Source organism: Coloeus monedula (assembly GCF_965178545.1).
Source record: "Coloeus monedula genome assembly, chromosome: 1".
Lineage (NCBI taxonomy): Eukaryota > Metazoa > Chordata > Aves > Passeriformes > Corvidae > Coloeus > Coloeus monedula.
The window spans coordinates 36,943,294-36,966,427 of NC_138781.1; the positions used below are offsets into that span (position 1 = coordinate 36,943,294).

The window sequence follows — 23,134 nt, forward strand, 5'->3', positions numbered from 1 at the left end:
CATTAGCTTGAACTATAGCAAATAACGCCACGGAATTTGTTGTCATATGCCCTATAAACATGTAGGATCAGGGAAAAACCCACAGATGGACAGAGAAGAAAAAAACTTTTGTTTGTGCCTTTGGCATTGCATTTGGATGGCTTTCTGACCTCCATACTGTTGCCAGGGTCAGGAAAGTAAGGATCTGCATGGCAAATGCTAGTCATATAAGTTAAAACTGAAGAAAAGGCAGATTTACCATGATGGCACAAGATTTTCTTACAATACATTTAGCATGTCTTTCCTCCTTTCTCCTATCCTTGAAAAACTTAATTTATCTCCTCCTCCTTTTCTGCCTTATGTTGTCTTTAAGCATTATAAATGTATGTATTAATGTAAACATAAAGCTACTTTGATATAATGAGGGAAGATATAAAACTAAACCCAAATTATATATACATATATACGCATATATTTATATATGTATAGAAATATACCCACACATGGGAAGATTTTGAAAATCAGAAATGAGGATTCAGCATCTGAAGGAACTGATCCTTGCACTATTTTTACCATTCTGTAATGTAAATTCCCAGTTGCTGCATGACAGAGCAGCATTCTCCCGATGTTTTCCGAGCATCTCCCACTGATGGATATAAATAAAGCTCAAATAAAAAGCTGCTTCCCAAGATACTACTCTTATATCTACAAAGGTTAAAAGCTTAAAAGAGAGAAAGATAGGTAGGTGGGAAATGTTAATTCAGATTTGAAGAACTTCATAACTGCGTTACAAGCTTCATGGCACAGTGCCTTAGACTAAAAAAAAAAAAAAAAGAAAGAAAGAAAGAAAATGAAGTCACAACCTCAACCTATAAAAGATAAGGAGACATAACGCATTTTTGTCTTCATTGTCAGATGTCCAACACAAATCTTTTTAAGAATTCTGATTTTACTGCACATGATTTGTAAATGGCAGACTGTAGTAAAAGTCCTGGCTAAACCCTTCCTAGAAACAACCTAGATAAAATATACATTGCAAAATAACCAGTATTTAATAAGTTAATTCTTGGTGTACTTCACAGAATGAAAATGAAATTGAGGGGTGAGTTATTACACCCTAAGATTTTGATTATGCGAGTGCCTTTGCCAGCAGAGCTCCGAAATTTGAGAGCTGCATGCGTAAGAAAAGCACTATCCATTTCAGCCAGGAATCCATTTGAAAGGGTTGTTATGAAATGACTAGATTGCTTTAAACTGCTCTTTCAGCTTGAACTAGGAATGCATGTTTCAGGGGCTCTCCCCACTGGTGCCCACCACAACACTATCTTGGGGTGTACAGGCAGAATTTCTGCTGGATGAAGACAAACCCAGAAGTCATGCTCCAGCCTGGGCTGGACTTCAAGTCCACAAGACCTGATTTAGGCCACTCTAGGCTAAGTTCCATCCCTCCTTATCAATTCCATGTGGTGACAACCTCAGTGTCTCCATGAGGCTGCTGTTCCTACATTAGGCAATGTACTACACGAAGCCTGTGCACCTGCAGTTGCATCTTGGGATGCAATGAATGGGACTAGAGGAAACCAGAACCAAGAGGACAATATGAATAACCCCAGATACCAACCAGCATTTCTTGTGTGGGAATAAAGAGGTAGGTGGGGTCTTGGAAATCGCACAGACTGATTTGGTGAAAATCTGAGACAACTTCAGCATTCCTTTCTGGTGGATTGCTTTTCTTTCCAACCACTCTGTTCCAGCCAGGTCAGAGTGCTTATGCCTTGTTTCCTATCTGGAATGTTTGTCCTAATGAATGTGCTTTCAAATAGTAACCTAATGCAAATGCTTTGTGTGATACAAGACATTTTAGACCTATTAATGCATTAAAGTCAGCTTTGTGTACGCTAAAATTTTCTACAAATCTGCAGTATATACATTCTCCTGATAGAGATGTTGATATTGTTCTATCTTCAGCCACGATGTTTGTTTTCACTACAGCTTTTGCTTAATATTGTCCACCATGTTAAGGAAGATTTCCTTGCTGGGAAATAGGACATGATTTTCAGCAAGTCTCTTCTCGGATTCCACTGTTCTGCTAAGCAAAGCATCAGATGTCTGGCATGAAGTTGAGCCCTAAGGCACAATGTCCAGACAAGAAGTCATCAGACGCAGTAGCACTAACAGTTGTCTTGCTGAATTTCTTTTGGTGTTAAGGATAAGCCTTTCCTTTGATCTCTTTTCCATTTTATACATAAGTTTTTGCAGATTTTTAGCGTCAAAAGAGGCCATTTTGAGCATCCATTTTGGAATCCACAGAAAAAGAGAGCCTAGAACTTCATCTAGCAATTCCTGAGTTCAGCCAAGTTACCAGTGGCCGAGCTAGAGAAATCATCTAGTATTTATCTGAAGACTTCCTGGTCTGGATATTTCACTTCATCCATTGTAATCTCTTTCTGTAACTTCTAAATGTACCTTTTATGTACTTTTTTCTTTCTTTTTTTTTTTTTTTAATGTATGACTAGCTTTTAGTTTGAACTTCATTGATTTCTGCTCCTAGTGAGTGCATTTCTCATGCCTCTGATTGCTTGCTTAAATACCCCTCTAGTGCCAAATGTAACACCCCTTATCTATCCTTTGTTTAAATGGTTGAGTCTCAGTTTTACTGTTTCAGGTCATGTGCCTCTTTATGAGCCACATGTATATCTGGTTATTCTTAATCATACAGACCCAAATTCTATGAGGGATATGCTGCTAAAAGCACATGAACAAACTTCTTTCCATACTGAGAAAAACGTAAAGATTTGTCAAGAGATAATTAATTTATAGTATGAAGCAGCTATGTTAGCCAAGATACTAGTTTTGCCTCTGTGTTGCTATCTTTCACTAGCAAGAGTTTGTGAAAAGTATAAATGCTCTGAAGAATTCATAAAAAGATCCAAGATTCAATGAAGGTATCTCAAAAGAGAAATGTTCCAGCTAGTTTTCCATGAGGAATATGTATGTGCACTTTAAGGTTCTATTTACTAAACTTTTCTTAAGTATTAAAATATATAAATTAAAGAAAAAAAAAATAGCTGAATTAGGTTTAGCACACAAAGATCCTCCTTACAAGAAGTGCAGAGTAAGGAACACACCTTTAGGAGCTCGGGGGTGTGCTATCTGGCACATCTTTTTTGGCGGGATTTTATTGTGATATATATACGTAAATATATAAATACACACACTGATGCCATGAAGATTTTTGCCTTTTCTTTTATACCCCTGTTATATCTTTTTACAACTTCTGTATTCCTAGTGCTTTTTCCCTACATTCTTGGACTTGTTTGTCAAACTAAGAGACTAAACATTTTAGAAGCTTCGTAGCTAGGGATCAGTGTGCCCCAGACCCCAAGGTCCTCTCCAGAACACATTCTGTAAACCAAGATAGAACCATCCAGGGGAAGGTTCCTTGGGGAGGGGGGCTCACTTGAGCCTCTCACTGGGGAATCTTTGATAGGTATGCTAATTAGTAACACCTATAATGTTATACCTGATCTTTGGGGACACGCTCAGCAGGGTGCATCTCAATGCATATGACCTGAATGTGTGCACCTAAAGATCCTTAAAATAAATACCAAGGTAAAATCCCTTTTCCCCTTCTAACCGTGTATGACTCTTGATTTTAAGACCAGGAAAAGGCATCAACACAACACTTAAAATTCTAAGAGAGTCCCAATATACTGATTCAAATACAAACAAGTAAACTTACAGAGCTGAAATCTCCTCTCTGGCTATAGAGAGGCCATTGATACCAATGTCTTTTTTATGTGTCTCTGATTTTCATCATCACAAAACCCATCCTTCTCCCTCACAGTTTACTGTAAATTATCAAATCCCTTGGGACAGCTAGGCACACTTTCCCCCCTCTTATGGCACAAGCTTACAGAAGAACTGCAGTTCTGAGTGTAGGAAATCTTAGTACTTAAAAAACAAAATAAAAATAAATGAGATAGGTGTAGATGAGGACGTTTCATGTGTTCCCACCTCTGAGGAACAGAACTTTTCGCTTTTGAGCAGTTTATTCCATGGCTTCGAGTGACGCACGTCTGAGGTTGCTACTGTCCTGAAAAACCTGTCCTCTGATCACTGCTGCAAGGCACCAGCAGAATCTGATACCATTTGTGCTGTTCTTAAGGAAGTGTCCAAGGAAAGAGAGACAAAGCTCACCCTTGCCTTAGGGTTCTCGTACCATGGATCTTGGATATAAAAAGGAAGAACTTAATTGCTAATTAAAAAAGAAAAAAAGTGGCAATGGTGGGGGAGCAAGCTTTGAGAGTTTTGCTCAGACTGAGAAACTCATCTCTTTTCTTCTAAGTTATGATTAGAGTGAAGGCATGCAATGAGTCCTGGCTGACAAGGTGACAGTTGCATGTCTCTGAGTACTGCCTCTCAACAAGTGGGTCCTGTTTGCTTTTGCTCCTGCCAGGTAAAAATTATTACCAACTCAAGTAATTTTCTCCTGGAGCATCCTTATGCCTACACCCCTGCGTCCCCTAACACAGATGTACCTCAGCTTCAAATCTGCTGACAGTGACGCTACAGCACCTACAGAATTTGCTCAGCTTTTGGGTAGGTTTTATAACCACGCTGATCCCTGTGCCTCCCACCACTGCTAGTAATAACTGAACCAGTCAGAGAAGGTCTCTGCAAACCAGTCACAGCAGTGATTAAGATGTAGACATACGTATCTCCTCGCCCTTTAAATAGAAGGCTTAATTGGCGATGTGGATAGCAGCTTTCTAATGGACAGAAATTAAACTCCATTTAATTCCTGAGGAGACACTTCCAATGCACACGGTTTACCACACATTTGGAGTGGGGAGGGAGGGGGGGGAAGGAAGGAGCCGCATGCACAACTCTCTCTACCTCTGACAATCACTGAGGAAAAGCAACATGAGGACCAGAATGGCATAAGTGTGGCAGGTGTGAATTGACCTGCACTGGCAAAGCTGCGAGCTGGGAAACTTGCAAATCACATGATTGTGCAATACTTGGCTCCAGTCAGTGCTATCGTGTTCTTTATTAAAAAAAAAAAAAAAAAAAAAAAAAAAAAAAAAAAAAAAATCTTAAAGACATGTACATCAAGTTAAGGGATTAACTGTCAAGTGACATTACTGAAATAGAGACAATATATTTCTTTATTGTTAATGAAATTCAGTTAAAAGTGAAGGAAGTGATAAAGAATGTACTGTTTTGTAATGTATTTTACATAAGAACGTAATATAGAAAGGGAAGTGCAATTAAATCTTAATGTGGACTTTTTTATTTTTAGTTTATCATCTGGTTTACATTTTGAGCCCCTTTGCAGCAGTAAATTATGCTGGCATTTCTTAGGGAATAACTGCCATGTTAATTTAGTTTAATAAAATAACTGACAGAAAAGGGGGAAAAGAAGCAAGAAAAGACAGTACCCCCCCACACACACTCCTTATCTTTAGCTAAGTATTCAAATGCTTTCTATATGAATTGTCCGTGGTCCAACTCCAGTACCATGTAATAATACAATACATTACAACACAGTACAATACAATCTTGGGTTTCTGTAGCGCCCTTCATGCAAGCATCCCAGGGTGCTTTACAATCATTATGAGTTAAAATTAAAACTGAAGCACATACAATTCCTAATAGAATCATTTTAAAAATGCTAAACAGAACAAATAACTTTTAAGTCTAGATTTAAAAGTCCCAACAGCCAAGCTTTCCTTACTTCAATTGGCAATGAGTTCCAAAGCTAGGGAGCAAAGCGACTAAAGGCTCTCTCATGTTATGTTAAAGGATCTCTCATGTTGTTTATACTTGTGCAGTACTCCACAGCCAAAAATTTGCCAATAAGAGGAAAAAAAAAAGAAGATTTATTCGCAATCTTGCTTTAAAGAACACTGGAGAAGTGCTTTGTTAACTCTCTAATAAAGTTATGAAAAAAATAAATGAATCAGGGTTTGCACTTGGCTGTGACTGTGTTAAGAGGTGTGCAAGAAACGAATGCAATGAACAAATACAAATGAATACAAAATTTTGTAGTAGTGCATTACTTGACTGCCTCTTAACCCACTAAATGTGCCCAGAAGAAAAAAAAAAGCATGGTTATGTGTATACATGTATCTACAAAAAAGAAGAACATCACCAAAAATATTTAGAACGCAAGTTTTTCTATATACCATTTCAGGAACACTGAGTGAAAACAGAAGTCAAGTAGGGCTCAGTTCTACAAAACATACATGGTTTAGAAGGAAAACGTATCCGAAGAAAACGTGCTGTGTTTCTTTTTCATTCTGTAACTTCCCTAAAACTTGAAGTCCATATAATGCAGATAATCATTCACATGACACAGTTCTCAAAACTGCTGAGATACAATCAAAAATGGTTCGTACTCAAAGTGGGACGCACAGTCCCAAAAATGCATTAGTTTTGTACTTTGTTCACAAGAAAGCCTAGTGGAGGACAGGTGCTTATAACTCCTGTCTTTAAGAGAGTAAAAACAACAAAAAAAACCCCCAAACAACATCAACAAGTTCAACACTAGCACCATTCCTCTCCTGGACTCCTCCACTTTTCAGAAGCAGAAACACAAGACCTCATTACAGCACAAATACTAAGGGATATGCTGACACCTTACAGACTCCCCTGAAGTCAGAAACTGCCTTCATTTGAGGAACAAAACATGTTTTTCCCCTCCTCTCACAATAATTGCAGGCCTCATAACTGTTTTTGAAAGTGATTTTACATCCTTGTTATACTTAATTCTAACAAAAAGGCAGAAAAAAAATAGCTATATATTTTGGCCTTTAATAGGGTGCTGCACAGATTAAACAGTTGCAGACAGACTGGCATAGTTTTAACACAGAGTGTTTAGGTGCATCTAAAGAACATAAATCAATGATCAAACAATCAATCAATTGAAAGGTTGAGTACCCGGAGAAGGTCCCCATGCAGCTCTACCAAAACACGTATTACATCTTACTCATCCCATCAGCAATAGGCTCTGCACCGCCCATTTTATCTGGACAACTAAAAATTATAGGCACAAATTTTAATAGTTAATTGCAAATGTTTTAAGAAGCCAGATACCATGTCAGCTTGAAGAGATGTCACAGTGAATGCTCTTGAGCAAGTGGGGGGTGGGTTGAAAAGCCCTGCCTGCCAAAAGCTGAGCCCAGGCCCTCAAGGATTTACTTCCCTGAAATAATTAATGACATCTTTAAAATCTAAAGTACAGTAACTTCTAAAGCAGAAAAAAGAGCTGCATTCCTTACTCAGGTTATTAATTATTGGGGGAGGGGTGGAAGAGAGAAGAGACTTACGAGCCACAAAGAAATCCAAAGACTTGATGTCAGGTCTAGGCAGGTAAAATTAAAAGGGGAGGGGGCAAAAAACACCTTTTGGTTTAGTAAAGCATGAATTGAAAACTGCTCATAAAATGTATGAATTTTGGCAACTCTTAATAGGCTCATTCCTTGATAGCCTAAGTACAGAAATTTTAATTTTAGCAAACGCAACTTTTTTGGTGAGGATTTTGGAAGGGTGAATCAGAAGAGCGGTTTGAGCTGCCTATTCGCCAAGTGCCTTCAGATCAGGTGAACTGAGAAACACTGATGTTCCAAGAAAGCTTTCTTTCTGTTGTCTCTGCCAGATCATATAAAGTCTGCACATAACAGCTTACAAATTCAGGGCAGGATATCTGAACAGAAAGGAAAGTATATGATCTATACCGTGCCCTGTCAGATGCAGAGAATCACTCACTACAGCACGAAAGCTTGTTAAAAATGCAGTCAGGATAGTTATATTTGTCACAAGTGCAAAACTATTCAGACTTGGGTATCGTACCAGCACTTGTTCTGTGTACACGTACATTTTGTGGAATGCAAGCATATATCCTTCGGACTGAAATAACGCTATTCCCTTATCACCAAGAGCAAAATTATGTAAATGACATTATAGGCGGGGGAAGGAGGGGAACACACAAATATCTTCCAAAAATTTTAAAACAGTCTGTAAATTACTATGTCCCCAAGTATCACAGCCTCTGGATATTTTTTTTGAAATATTGCATGTCCCCTACAAAATATTGAACAAAAAGCCATTGAGATTTAAATTCTACTATATATCAGGCCTGGAATTTCTCATCTTGAATGCACTGACTTATGGTTGTCCTAAGAGTCAGACTAGATACAAACAGTCTCAAAGGATAAGCTAAAGGGTGAAAAAAAAAAAAAAAGAAAAAGAAAAACCCCAGACATCTTCACATTTCAGGATACTATGGGGTAAGAAAAAGAATACCTTGCTTCAGAAGTGCTTTTGCAGTGCTTTGATAAAGTGCCCATTTGTGAATACTAACAACAATCATTCAGAAAATCTTTTTGTAGAAAAAAAATCAGGCAAGATAATACCAGTAGAAAAGTCAATGTCATTTGATCACTGCCATATTTCCAAAGCAGTGCCCAGATACTAATTAATCTCTACAATCTCTTCATTTGGTAGGTGACTTGCTATCTTCTTTTAGTGGAAAAGGTTACAGGAACTCAAGATAAGGGGTACATCTAAATGTTCAAAAGCACACAGTGAGTTTGTTCCAGAATTATCAGAAGAATTTCCCATCCTTTTCTCAGATCAATACCCCATGTTGCTCTCCTCTTCCTCATAAAAGTTGATCCAACCATATGTATCTCATATATATATATATATATATATATACACACACACACACATAGAAACAGAGAAAGATGCAGTAATTCAGTAGGGGCAAAAGAGGAAAAAAGACCTTATTAATATCAGAATAAATACAGCCTGTGGTATTTCAGTTATTAACTGTGGAAGTAAGAAGAAACTTCTTCACCAAAAATCAAAACAGAGCAAAACTGTGAAAATGAAGTATGAAAATGCTAAGACTAAGGCAAGACACTAAAGGACTAACATTAAATAAGTAAATGCAACAGAGCTGCCTGCCTGCCTGATCACTTTAGAGCAGCTCCCATAAGACTGAGGTAGAGTAGAGCTTCTGTGCAAGGGTTTGGAAATAAGAATTGATGGTAGAACAATTTCTTTACAACCCTTTGGAGACTGAAGAGCCAAAACAGGAGGGAAATGAGATCTAGGCCACTCGCGAGATAGACCAATTTAATGGAATGCACAAGACGGCCCAAAATTGAGCCCTAGATTAAATTCCAAGTTACCTTCCCCATCAAAAGAGGTTTGGAGAGGAAACAGAAATGAAGCAAGCTGTGCGTATCAAACGCAAAAAGTCTTTCAGTCGGCATCTGCACATGCTGCCAGTCTCTAGCAATAAAATCTGCAAACCCGATGTAAAGCATGAAAATATGCACTTCAGCACATAATTCAGAACAGGCTTGGCTTTTCCATGCAAAGTTTATAGTGTCCTTTCACTTTGTCTCAAATTTTTGGTATCAAGCAGTCTAAATCTCTGGACGGCTGTCTGCAATTCCACAGCAATTCAGAGCCGTGCATTTGCTCCAGTCCATCCTAAGCAATGCAGGTCAGGTTCAAAGGGATTCCCCATGATGTGGGCTCATATACTGAGAATAAACCTCACCTTCAGGCCTTCAGGCCACACAGTCACAGAGTGAGAATTACAGTAGCTTCAGAAAGGACCATGTATTAAACTCTCCTAATGAGAGCAAGAATCACAGTGGTATTTTACCAAGAAAGGCGTGAGTACCTTTACATCCCAAGTTTGTACCTTTACACCCCAAGGTTTTAGTTGGACAAGAAAATAAATGGCTAAAAAATTTTAAAGAAAAAAAAAACCACTCAAGCAAATAATGCCGTTAAGTTTTCAAGACTCTGTAACTGGTTCTCAGTTTTGTTCACATATTTCAAGCTATTAAGTATATCTGCACTATAAAATAATATAAAATGTTTGGGTTTAGTTTTTTTCCGTACATAGAATGCCAGTATTCTGAACAAATATGAGCAATTTTTTAATATACAAAATGCAACATTGCTTCAGAAAATACAGTAAACCCTAAGTGAAAATGGGGCTTCAGAGATGCCATGCATCGAGCACAGCGGCTTAATTACTTTAAAATAAGTCCTTCCATACCTACACAAAACAGAGTATTGCTAATGACAGTGACAGGAAATGATAACTACTCTCGTTTCCACTTTGAGTCATTTTTCTGTGGTTAATAAATTATATCCATAACAGTGTTAATAAGTTACGGTATGGTGTCACTGCATTAGTTTGCATTCGTGATGAAGCACTTCATATGGCATTACCTATACCCATGGAAGAACATAACGGGAGAGACCCCCTCCCTGCTCTCAGAAGAATCTCCTATGCTGGCACTTTGATGGATTCCCTAAGGAAACACCGTCTCCTGACCTCTGCCTTGCTCTTACTTCTCACCTCTGCTGCAGGAGCACACCACGGCAGGTAATTCACAAACTTTAATACCTTTAATAAAACACTGACACTCTTAAATCAGTGCCCGTTCCATAGGAGTGATATACAAGGAGTTAGAGGTAAGACAAACATGGGAAGTGTCAGATCAATTTACTCATGTGAAAAGGACACTGTCAGATCAACACATCTTCCCTCAAGCTCCCAGAGGTTAACAGGAAGACTTAGACTGACTGATGGGCTCTTGTTCAACTGCTCTAACAGCTTGATTTTCCAAAAGTTAAGATTAAATAAATGTATTTTAAGCTTAATATTACTTGGTTTTTGAAGAAAAAAAGAAAAGCAGAAGTTATTTGAATTCTTGCAACCCAATTATGGCAGCGCTGGTAAAGATAGAGATGGCAAAAGTAATAAGCATGCTTTAAAGAACAGTAAGAAACTCACAGCTTTAAGTGTATTCCTTACAAGTAAAGAAATGTAAACCAGTAAGCAAACAGTCCCAAATCAGAGTTCTTCAGTCTGGAGTTTTAGTCATCTCAAGCATTAACTTGAAGAGCTGCTATTAAGCAAGATGGGTTTTTGTCCATTAAAGTTATTACAGAAAAATTTAGTACAGTTCGAAAGAATTTTTTTAGAAGAATGTAACTATTGAATTGTCTCCAGTACCATGATACTGTCTATAGTAAATCATTCCTTTTAAAAGTTTTTTTCTGCTTTATATATACATATATACAGAAACTCCTTCGTGAAACACAATGTCCAAATAGAAATGAGATATTCCATCTCAACAGAAATTATTTGCTTTCCATCAGTATCAAGTAAAAAGTAGCCCTATTAGATTAAAATGGAGAAAAATCCCAAGTTATCTGCAGCCTCCATAAGCCAGTGCAAAAGCTTACATGCTTTTACAGTAGGTACATACAAGATAACTTTGTAGACATATTACTGGAATGGTTTGCAACCAGTGAAGATAATTTTGATTATTTCCACTTCAAAACTTCCTATATTGGAGCCACATCACTGAAAACAATCTAACTGTAGTGAAAAAAAAAGTGATGGGAAACAAGTCTGCTAATCTATCTTCATGAAAAATAGACAGAGGATGAGAGTAGTCTTCTGTAGATTAACTGAAGTCTTTCAGAGACAAAGACTCCAGTATTCTAAGCAAGAGAAATAAAATCCCCATAAAAATACCTTTACTTCCTTAATTTCTCTTTTCCCCTCCCTGCCACAGTTAGTATCATTTATTCGTATACTGAATTTGTCTCGACTGCACCACAATGAAATACATTTTAAAATTTAAAAGGTAAAAAAAAATACCATGTTCCCACCACAGCATCATTGGACACCATACTGCGTAGAAAAATGAGTTGCGCCTTTGCAGTAATTTGACAAGAGAAGAACAAAAAGAATGGCAAAAATAGAACAATACAACTAAGGCTTGAGGAACACATCAGTTCAATATTTAGCAATGCATAAATTGAGGTTTCATTTTTGTTTAGGTATATTTTGATTAGAACTAATAAATGACTGATTTTCCTTTGGTTCTTTGCAACAACAACATATCACCCAAAGAGCTTTATTCTTTATTCTCGTCTCATATAGCATGCCAAAGACTGTCTCAGTTTATGAATTAGCATTTAAAACTACTGTAGGTTATCTAACAAGCATTCAGATTCAATAGTACTTTTGACAGCAATAAGTAAAGAGCCTTTTAACATCTTGAACACATGTGCTTGAAAAAAGTAGTTGCATCAAAGCAGTTCAAAGACTGAAGACAAAAACCAGTTAAAATCCAGTTTACTGTGAGATGATTTCAGTGTGGTGTAAACAACCTTTCACGACATCCCATGGGAAACGTTGTAAGGCTATGTTCAAAATGAATCAGGCATATTTATAAAGATCATGAAGTGGTCAAATGCATTTGCATTTTTGGCAGAACCACTCCACGGGTACTACTTGCTACAGTCTGCAGAAATCTCAAATCTCACATCAGCATTGCCTATAGTGCTTTATTATTTATTACATGTTATGCTAAGTACCTGCGAAAGGGGACATTCCTTGGCCAATGAACTCTGGTTCATATCCTTCAGTAAGTCCTTCAGAGCATTTCTTACTGTTGTGTGAGACCATTGTTCAGGAGGCAAGTCTTCTAGTTTAGGGCAACTATTTGAAACACAGATTAGAAAAGGGATTATTACAAGATTGCATCCTGCTGCAGAACATTCCTTTAAGACAGACAGATTTCATTTTGCGCATCAAGCAGATGCATCTGGAGATTGCTCTCGGTCTCCTGATTGTTCCGATTAGTTAATTACTTTATACAACACATCTGCTGTATTGATGCATGAATTATACATCAGCTGCATGTGGCGACTATTTTTTCATGTTACTTCTACCTTCCTGCTCTGATGCGCTTGGTAAAACAATTTAAGGTGTAATGCTTTCTCACGACTGATCATGAAAAGCATTAATATATTAACCATTTTTTCTTTTTTGTTGCCGTGAAATTTAAGAACCTAGACAGCAACAATAAGTGTGAGCAAGTCATTCTTTTACAAAATGCACACAGATGGTACTGTTCATGATATGCAAAAATATTTTTCTCTTAAGTAAACTTTATGTAAAATGCCTTCTTGTAATGCATCATTTAATTGACTAAAATGCAATATAGTTTTAATGAGATATCCAAAGAAAATCTATGTATCAGAGCTATAAAAGTTTGCTGCAATAGTATACTGTAAGTTAAAGAAGAATTAGAGTAACTAAAAAGGAATTTAGGCAAGCCTTTGTACTTTGAGCACAAAGCACAGTGGGAATGAAATACAAGCAATACTGACAGGTAAGAGCAGACAAGTAACAGTTCACGTCCCAGAACTGGTCTGTGACTTACCTGTGTAACTGGATTTTCAGTGTGACCACATGATACACGTCTTGCAGCATGTCTGCTACTGTAGCATCAGGGGCATCTGTCACATAGGAGAGTGGAACTGGATTCCACTTCCCAACCTGGATAAGCCCTGCAGGATTGTAATTTTTGGAGGGGAGAGGGAGTGGGCAAGAAGGGCAGGAAAAATTGAAAGAAAGTGATTTACCTTATTCCTAAGGGCAAAAGAAATATCTGATTTTAACAAGACGGCCACCTTTGTTTCTAACCTCTTAAATCTGGCAAAAGAAAAGAACATCCCCCCCTCCAAAAACCCCCACCCACACACCACCAAGGATAGGCTTTATCTATATTATGAAATTATACAAATGCTTTACAGTAGAGATTTTTTTAATATGTACAGAAGTATATTTTCCTAAGTTCCCATGAATTCAATAGGACATGATATAATAGTTAACATTCCTCTCAATAAATTAGAAAGGATTTTGCAATGCAGGAACTGAGCACAAAAAAAAATTACTTTGCAGTCTATAAAACCATCAGGAACAAAATAAAAGAAACAGAGCTGGATATTCAGTCATAAATGCAAGTTGACTCTCAACAGTCCATCTGCTCAAATATGCTTTACACTTCCTTGTGGATCCTCAGTGGAGCAGATTATTAAGGTCAATAAGCATACTAATGATTCAGTTGAAGTCTTTTTTCTTCTTTAAAAAAAAAAAGAAAAAAAAAAGGAATTTACCTCCACATTCCCCATGAACAAAATGTGCACTAACTAAATAAAAACACATTAAGAAAAAAAAAAATACAGAGACAGAATCTGCCAGAAGTTTAAGAAGTAAAACCTGCATTGCATTCCTGAAAGAAGTCCTGCCCCTCCCCCAAAACCCCACAAACAAACACAATTCATTGTACAATTTCATAATCTTATTTACCTTTTGCTTGGGCAGCAGAGCTGTGAGAATATCCAAGAGATAGCAATGCCATTTCAATCAGTTGGTTGAAAAGCATATCCTTCCTCACCAACACAAATTCTGCATGCTCCTCCTTAGAATCATACTCAATGGCATTTTCATAATGTTCCACTACACAGAAAACTGGAAGCATACTTCCTATTAAAAAAATTAAATTTAACATATTAAACTTGAGTTATAGTAGAGTAGGTGGGTCTATACAGCGTTATGTAAATAAAACCTGTACGAACAGGCAGAGGAGGCATCAAGAATCATCACAAATATTTGATCAACATATTCCCCGAGTCCTTTCCCCTCACCCTCCTCAAAAAAGAGAAAGTTCTATAAAACATACATCTCCCTGAAAGGCAAAAATGCAAATTTATCTTGCTTGATCAGATACAGATTTAAAGAATTACCTTCTATAGAAATAACAAGGTTGGCTGAAGAGAACTTGATTCTCTCTGTCCTGCCTGATTTGTTGTGAGTAGCAGGCAGCATGAGAACCTAAATACATACTGCAGATGTCTTCACTGTAAGCCATTTTAGTACCAGCCACATAATTTTGTTCGTTAACATTAAAACTTTCTTAGTCCTGCCAAAAATATTTAATTGCTTTCAACATCAACAACAAATCACCTTGTGTGTTATATATTCACTCTGAAAAGAGTACACAAGGAAACAAGGCAAAAGTTAACACTAATTCATGCTTCAGTCACTGAGTGCACTTGAGCACTACTTTCACTCGCATCTTTAAGGAACAAATCATGATTTCAATGCCACTTTAAGAAGTGTACCTGCAGTTCAGGCTTATTTTTGTTGTTCTTGTTGTTGTTATTGTTGTCTCCTGCACTTTACACCCCACAATGTTATTTTGGCTGCCTGAAAGTTAATTACTGATTTCCAGTTTTGTAGCATCATATGGCAAACTCTTCCATACACTGCACAGAATACTAAGCAAATAACCTTTTTTCTTTCCTTTTGCCTTTTTTTTAAAAATTTATTTTATTTTAATTCTTTCCTCCCTTTTGATGACAGAGAGAGATGTAACAAACGACCCAAGCTGCTTTAGGGACAAAGTCTCTCCCAGCAATCAGATTCCTGGACTTTATGAAAATCCCTCCCAGACGGACATGGATGACACAATGACCTGACATTTTAAGCTCCAATCCTGTTCCGCTGTCTCCAGCAGCACAGGTTAGGATCTCTCAATGACAGAAAGCAAAAGGGTTAAAAGGAGATGTACAGAACTGTCTTATGGCAGCCTGCCAGAGGGGTATCATCTTTAGCATAAATGATGACAAGGGTTATTTTAACAGGGCACCCAGGAACTCCAATTAGTCCTACAATGTTAATGCCTCTATAAGCACTGCCCTCTAGACTTACAGAAACCTCCTAACCTGCTAAGGTGCACCAGACATGCTGTAGTCTGAAAGGAAGGTTTACTCTTGACAATAGAGTAAGACCATGTCTGTTGATTTGTGCTCCAACGTATAGTAAGAAATCATGATAGAAAAGATACCTCTTAAGCACGTATATTTAAACTACATCTGTTCACCAGAGAGCCAATCTCTGGCAAACAAACCCCTTCAGGCTTGCAAGAAAAAGCTCACAAACTCACTCCAGTTTGCCCAATAGGCTCAGCATGAAAGACTGAAAGACAAGAGCAAAAGCTTGCCAATATTTATGTAGTGCAGGAAGGAGCTTTTATTTTTTTTTTCTTTTTGGCTTTTTTTTTTTTTTTTTTTTTTTTTGTAATCTGAGTGAGACTGGCCAGGAAGGGAGAGAAGACCAAAGCAAAAGCAGTACATGCAAAGTGGTGTTTACTTCACTGGTTTTAAATAAGCTGTGGACACACACGATTCATCTGCAAAAAGGTGGTGGTTTGTTTTTTGGTTTTTTAATCCCTTTCAGGCTCTCACAATTGATGTTTCACCTATTACCGTCTGACTCAGAGTAAGGGCTCAAAATACTTAAGCAGTTTCACCAGTAATTCCTGAAGATAAAGTGCAAGCAAAGCTTCATTCTAACAAACAGTGCAGATACATCCAAAACCAGCTAAAGCATATTTCTTTTTCCTCTTATCAGTTCTGACAAATTAAGCTATGATCAGACACAGCACACAGGTACTTCGCTGCTTATCAGCACGCTTTTTGCCAGGTACATGGTTTCCTGAGTTGCAGCATTTTGGAAAATGCAGTACTTTAAACAACACAGGAGAGCCTCCTGGCCAAATTTTGAGGCACAGCGTAGATTATCAGAGGTGGATCCTGGTAGTGCGACACAGGTATCATCTGACTACAAATCAAGCCACTAAATCTTTTAGCAAACTGTCACTAGTGTCCTTCTGTTAATGTGAAAAATGTTGTACAGGGGAGCACAATCTCAGCTGGCTGATCACTCCTGCTAGTACTTGGCAAGACCTCCAAGTGCAGCAACTTCATAACCTTCTAGTATTAAAGGGGAGAGCATTGGTCAGTGCTCCCTGCTAAAAATACAGCATGATTTAAACCTGAAGGCAGTGTTAGAGCTTTTGCTGAAGGTTTACGAGTCTGTGTAAACAGCACGTCTGCCATAAGGAGCAGTGAAGTCTGTAGAATCCTTGTCTAAAACTGTCCTGGCATTAAAGTTTGCTGTGCAAATATCACATAATACCAGAGACAGCTGAAATCTCCTATTTAGGAATTTATGGAACTTATATGTTTGCAGGCGTCAGAAAGTCCTTTTTATACAGCCCCACTGCTTCACTGTACAATGTTAATGCACTCTGCTTGAAACGCCGTAATAAATTATATTTTTAATGCTCTTACCCTGGCTTTCTTAAGATGCATACATTCTTGGCAAACAATCAATAAATAGGGTAATCATGAGCAGAGGCCAAAGAATTTGCTGAAGTGCTGTTTTTCCATTTTTAATAGATAAAGATCTAACAATACGGACTGCTGTGTCTGTTCATTTCAGGATCAATATATTCTTTGTTTTCGCCAAACCGAGGAAAAAATAAATGATTGTACGATAAATGTTATGCATCAGACACAACGAAATTCCTCTGCCTTCTAACTTTGTGCGTTTAATAGTCTTGGTTACATTTTGCACTTTGCTTAGCAAATACAAGAAAAATCTGGATTACAAACATAACTGATTATACTAGGAAAAGTAAAGGCTTTTTTAACACATATGCCAAATTACATGCAGCATATTTTGATTTAAATTAGCAAGCCCGCAGGACATGGTCAAAAAGACTTACACATTTTGATAAGTAAAATTTGTATATTATTGTCCATTAAAAGTATTTTCAATGCAAACAAAAGCCATCCATATACAAACATCGATGATTCTAAATGTGCCTTTTCCTTGTGTAAACGTCTAATTACAGCAAACCAGCCACTGAAAAATATGACACCCAAGTTGTTCATTGTTCAATAATGAATTGTACTTAAGAAAATAAACTGCAAAGATTGACATCATAAATGACTTTTCCAATGTGATACCTAAAGATTTACACTCTCTCCTTTAAACCAACTTGCAACTGCTATGGAAACACTGCTGCCCTTCCAATCTTAGGACCATCATCAGGAGGAAAGGTGAGAATTTGTTTTGGGGGGTTCAGTATTTACTGTTACGTATTTTTGCGTTTCTCAGCCCAACACTTACTCGAAGAATTAATGCACCGAATTACTTATATTTCAATGCAAGAATTTGCTTTAATCAGAATAGCTAGCCTTTACCTTAACAAAAATCAGACTCCACCCTGAAAAGCAAGATGCTCCACCCAAGAATGAACCTTACATTTCCCAAATGTGATTTATATCAGAATTGGGAATATATAGTGTTTTAGACTGGAGATTTTAATCCTGAAATATAAATGAAGTAGAGTCTGCAAAAGTATGCTTCCCCCCAAATATTATAAATCATATTTCTCTAATGCAGAATTATCAAAAGTATTACCTTTTCTAATATTAGTTTTCATCAGGTGTCCAGAGTGTTTTAAAGGCACTCCTTGCATTTTAGTTCCTGTACTTCCAAGTCTTCCTCTTCCTAATGGGCTCCCATTCTGTTCCAAGCGCGCAATTTTGGCTGGTGGACCCTTCGGATCGCTTACATTGTTAGACATTTCTGAATGTTCTTTCCCCTGAGTTGCCTCGTTCAAATGATCCATACTCAGTCCCGCCTCTAAAGATCACCTGCCATGATTCAAAAAAAAAAATATATATGTTGTACACGTGTGCGCATATGTATACGTACACAGCCTGCACATGTAGAGAGACAGATATATACGTATCATAAGCTCATAAAGAAGAATAGATAACTATTTTAACTAGAAAGAAATACCTTTTTAAAAAGAAACAAACTTATTCTTCAAAAATTACCTCATACCCCACTTTACAGAGAGATTGTATCATAATCTAGTGGAATTATTTTTTAAAAGCCAACCAGAGTACCTCTTTAAAAAACAAACAAAATCTTTGGAGATATTCTACTAAAACTGAGAGTCTAACACTCATATAAGTGATGATGATTGTCAAGGTGTGTGCTCCAAGACAGCTATTGTTACAAATCTCACAGAAAGGTTTGGCATTAATCACGGATGTTTTTACTGTAGAGAGAGAGAGAGAGAAAGATTCTAATGGAAAATTTCTTGATCTATTTGATTATAAAATGGATGAACAACAACAGAGAGATTGTGAAAACTTTAGTTGAAGGAGCAACAGATTTATCTGAGATGTAGGCTATTGTCCATTTACAATTCCTCTCCCCCTTAAAAACAGAAGTTAGAAAAGAATTTGACATTTAACTTCAGAAAGCAGTGGCGGGAGATGGTTGCTTTTGAGTTTCCTAACCAATACTATACAAAGAGTTTATCAACTTTTGCAAAGTTCAAAATATGCAATTTTTCAGATGTTAAGCTTTAAGTGTTAAACAGAGCAGTTTATTCAATTAAGAAAAATAACTGAATAGTTTCTCACCAAATATAAAGCTGGGGAAAAATTCTCCACAATTTCTACAGTACTTTTGAAGCCCTTAGATATAAAAAACCCCTAAAACCTGGGTGATGCTGACACAACTATTTGAAACCAAAAAAAGAGAATTTCAATAGCAAATTAAGAAAAGGTATATGCTAGCATGATTGTACTTCCCTTTCTATAAACTTTTGAAACCTCTGTCCATGAATAACAATTACAGCTAAATCACTAAAAATCTCCCAAGCCTACAACGTAACAGAGTAAGTTTTAAGGATTTTTGCCACTCATCAGAATCTGTGTTGCCAGCTATATTAAAAGACCTTGCTGAGAGCAAAGGAATCTTTCTGGTTATGATTTCATTAATTAATACTGTTCTGATTGTTAGGTATTTTACCCACCTTTCCCTGACACGGAAAGGTATAACTACACAGACAATTATATATATATATATATATATATATAATATAATCACTAAGGACAGGTCAACAGACATTAATCTATGAATTTACATTAGCAAGTGCAAATACTAATACTGGGGAAGTCATATTTAGAAAGACTGGTGTGAATCGGATAATTGCTACTTTCTTTCAGTTGCCTAGTAATTCAATACATTTTCTGTACATTTCAAAGCGAAGTTACTAGAGCCTAAATATCTTGGAATCTTTATATATATACTTCTATGTCACCAATATACATGCCAATGACAATTTTGTAAACTGTTTTTTTCTTGTTTGAACATCATGCTGTTTTTCCTGATACAGTGAAGAGAGATGCAATGTATTAATTCGAACATTTACAAAGCAACCTCAAGAATGCAACCAAAATAGATGAAGTTCAGACAATCGTTATTTTTCCTTATGCTGTTAGGTGACAGGCTAAGGTTCACCATTCATCTTTATCCCATCTGTTTTAGGTCATGCGTCTCATTAACAGTAAACATGCCTATTTTAGCCACTTCTCAAAAAGAATTTTTTAAACTGTGTAAAGTGTAACCTAAGCAAAGAATTACAGACTCGTACTGTTAACATCTTCCGATGTTTCTGACGATGCTAACATACCATAGGGCTGCTTTTCTGAGACTGGTCTATCTCAAGAAAAAGAGGATTAACAAAAAAAAAAGGAAAAAAAAGGGGGGCTTGGGGGGGGTGGGGGGGGGGAGAGTAAAAGAAAACACATACACAAAAAAAAGCCCCGAACAAGAAATTCCTCATCACTTTTGGCAACTTCAGAAGTACTCTAAGGCACGGAGGTTCTTCGCTACAAAAAGTATCTAGTCATCATGAGTCAGAATCGCACTACATCATGTACAGTGAATAAAAGTGATAGATCGCCACTTAGTTAATACACTGACTGCAACCAAAACATCAAATGGGTCATTTTCGCTTGGCCTGAGAACACCCACCCATCGGCATCCTTTCACCGCTTAGTCATCTTGTAAAAAGCTTTATGTTACAAAGCAAAATTACATGCACATAAAACACCTAATTTACTCATTTAAACTCCATGCCCAAGGCTAAAGTTCACTGAAACCTCAGTTTGGAATAGTGATGAGCAACAACCAGCATGGCCTGCCCAGGGAGAGGGTGGAAGGAAAGACCTATCATCTCCGCCGATTCCAGGCCAGGAGTTTCCCCGGGTTTCACATATAGGCATCTTTCACAACTACAAGTTTTCATCACAGATCAGTGAGAGAAGAGCACAATTTCAAGGCACAGTTTCCTGGAGCCAGCGTAACGCACAGGCACACCGCGCAATTTCTGAATGAGAGTCGGTGCGGTATCTCCTTTTGTCGCGATGTAACGCTGCCGGTATTATATTATTTCTTTCTCTCCTCCTGAATCAGCCCCCTCCCCATGCCTTTCCCCTCCTCTTCCCTCCCTCCCCCATAAAAACCCATAATCACATTTGAGAGAGGCTCCGCACTTATCCGTTCCATATGGCTCTCACAATCCAGGCCAAGCTTTCCCTGTGACCTTTTAAAGAGACAAAGAAGCAAAGTACTTATCTAGAAACAGAAACACTGCAGTTTTCTGAGTGAAATTAGCAAAACCGACCCGAAACTCACCACTTCAAAACTTGACAGCATATAAATAACAAAAACAAAGGAGGTTTCCTTTGCAGCCCGAGCTCTTGAAGAGGAAGAAGTTCAAGACTGATGTTTTTTAGGTCCCCCCCTTTCTGAAGGGGGGCGGGGGGGGCAGCAGACCTGAGGACTACTTCCCCTAATATTCTCTTATTTTCTTTTTTTTTCTTGTTGCTATTTTCCTCTAGGCGGGGAGGGGCAAAAACAGATAGCGAGAAACAGAGTAGCCATGAGCAAAAATGGCAATGGACAAAAAAATAGAGATTAAATATCTTTTGAGAGAGCCAGTTTTCGAGGTTTAGCAACGGAAGACAGAGCTGCAGATCAAAATGATCAGACAAGTGTAACGCTCAAAATGAGGAATTAATAATAATAACAATAAAAAAAATAAGTAGCAGGTTTAAATTAAGGTGGAGGGTGACTTAAGTCTAGCTATCCTTTCAAAAGCAAAACCAATGCGTAAAGGATCAAGTGAGAAAGGGGGTTATTAAAAAAAAAAAAGGCAAAGAAAAAAAAAAAGGCAGCTTTTCTATCCAGTGTGAAGAGCAGAAAGTCTACTTCTAGGTTGTCACTTACACTATTATTCTCCAATAGGCACCCAGAGGAGCAGCACACACAGAAGGAGCCCGCTCCCCTCCCCCTCCGCAAAAATACACACCGTAACAGCCCCCAAACTTTCTGCGGAAACCTCAGCCCCAGAGATCGCTACTGGAGATAAAAAGAAAAAAAAAAAAAGTGGAGAGAAAATTGCAGGAAAAGGCACTAAAATGCCACTTTTAATCTCGCCTTTGCGGTCCGGGAGGGGAAAAAAAAAAAAAGAAAAAAAAAGGCAGAGAGGACCTGTCTCCTCTCATTTACCGGGGGCTGTTGTGCGAGTGGAGGGGGGGGGGGGGGAGAGAGGGAGCGAGAGAGGAGGGGAGAGAGAAAAAGAACAGAGGGGAGGAAGGAAATACACAACAAGGCACACCACCACCACTACAAAAAAGTGAAGAGGTTTCACTCCCTCCGAGTCCAAAATCGGGAGAAATTATAATTTAAAAAACCCCCAATCCTACCAGGAAAAAAAAAAAAGAAAAAAAGAAAAAAGAAAAAAAGAAAACCAACGACAAAAAACTGGTTCTGCTTCTGCAAAGAAAAAAAAAGAAAATCTGGGAACTCCGAAAAGAGTTACTCGCAAGAAGGGGTAAAAAATATTAAATAGAAAGGTTGCAAAAAGCCAACAACAACAAAAACCAAGCCAGCAAAAAAACCCCAGTAACAATTGAAAAAGAATAATAATGGTAGGCTTTGTATTTTGTCTTTGTTTTTTTTTGTTTTTTTTTTTTTTTTTAATTCTCGTTTCCCCTGGCTGGCTGGGTATGGTTGTTATTTAGGCCGGTTTGGTGGTTGTTGCTGGATGTTACATGGATATGTGTGTGTGTGTGTGTGTGTGTGTGTGTGTGTATGTATGTGTGTGTGTGTGTCCCCGGACGGAGCTGCCTCGCTCTGCTCTGCTCCCCCCCCTCCTCTCTCTCTCCCTCTCTGTTTCTGTCCCCATTAAATTATTAGTTGACTCATCACTACTCCTCCTCCTCCTGCTGCTGCCGCCGCCGTCCCCTGCTCACAGCCTCCTCTCCTCCTCTCCGCTACCGCTCGCTGCCGCTGCTGCCGCTGCTTCTTCTTCCTCCTCCTCATTTTAATACAAAATAACACCGAGGCCACCGGCTTTTTTTTTTTTTTTTTTTTTTTTTTTTTTTTTTTTTTTTTTCACAGCCAGAGACGGGAGGAGGACGCAGCCTCCCTGCTGCTGCCCGGAGCCCTTCCCCGGCGGCCCCGGATCATCCGACGCGTCCTGGGAGAGAGAGAGAAAGTGGCAGAGGAGGAGGAGGATGAGGAGGA

At 38.0% G+C, this 23,134-nt stretch overlaps 1 protein-coding gene across 3 annotated transcripts in view; it reads right to left on the reverse strand.

The window, feature by feature from the left end:
- Nucleotides 1–22,849, reverse strand: part of SATB1 (SATB homeobox 1) — a 75,382-nt gene extending 52,533 nt beyond the window's left edge. For all 3 annotated transcript variants that reach the window (XM_082293861.1, XM_082293860.1, XM_082293859.1), the window contains exons 1-5: nt 21,239–22,849; nt 18,158–18,393; nt 14,192–14,368; nt 13,263–13,389; nt 12,412–12,535 (exon numbers count right to left, since the gene is read on the reverse strand). In XM_082293861.1, coding sequence (XP_082149987.1) covers nt 12,412–12,535; nt 13,263–13,389; nt 14,192–14,368; nt 18,158–18,368 — 639 coding nt within the window. In that variant the 5' untranslated portion in view covers nt 18,369–18,393; nt 21,239–22,849. The remainder of the gene's footprint in view (nt 1–12,411; nt 12,536–13,262; nt 13,390–14,191; nt 14,369–18,157; nt 18,394–21,238) is intronic.
- Between the last annotated feature and the right edge of the window lie 285 nt (nt 22,850–23,134).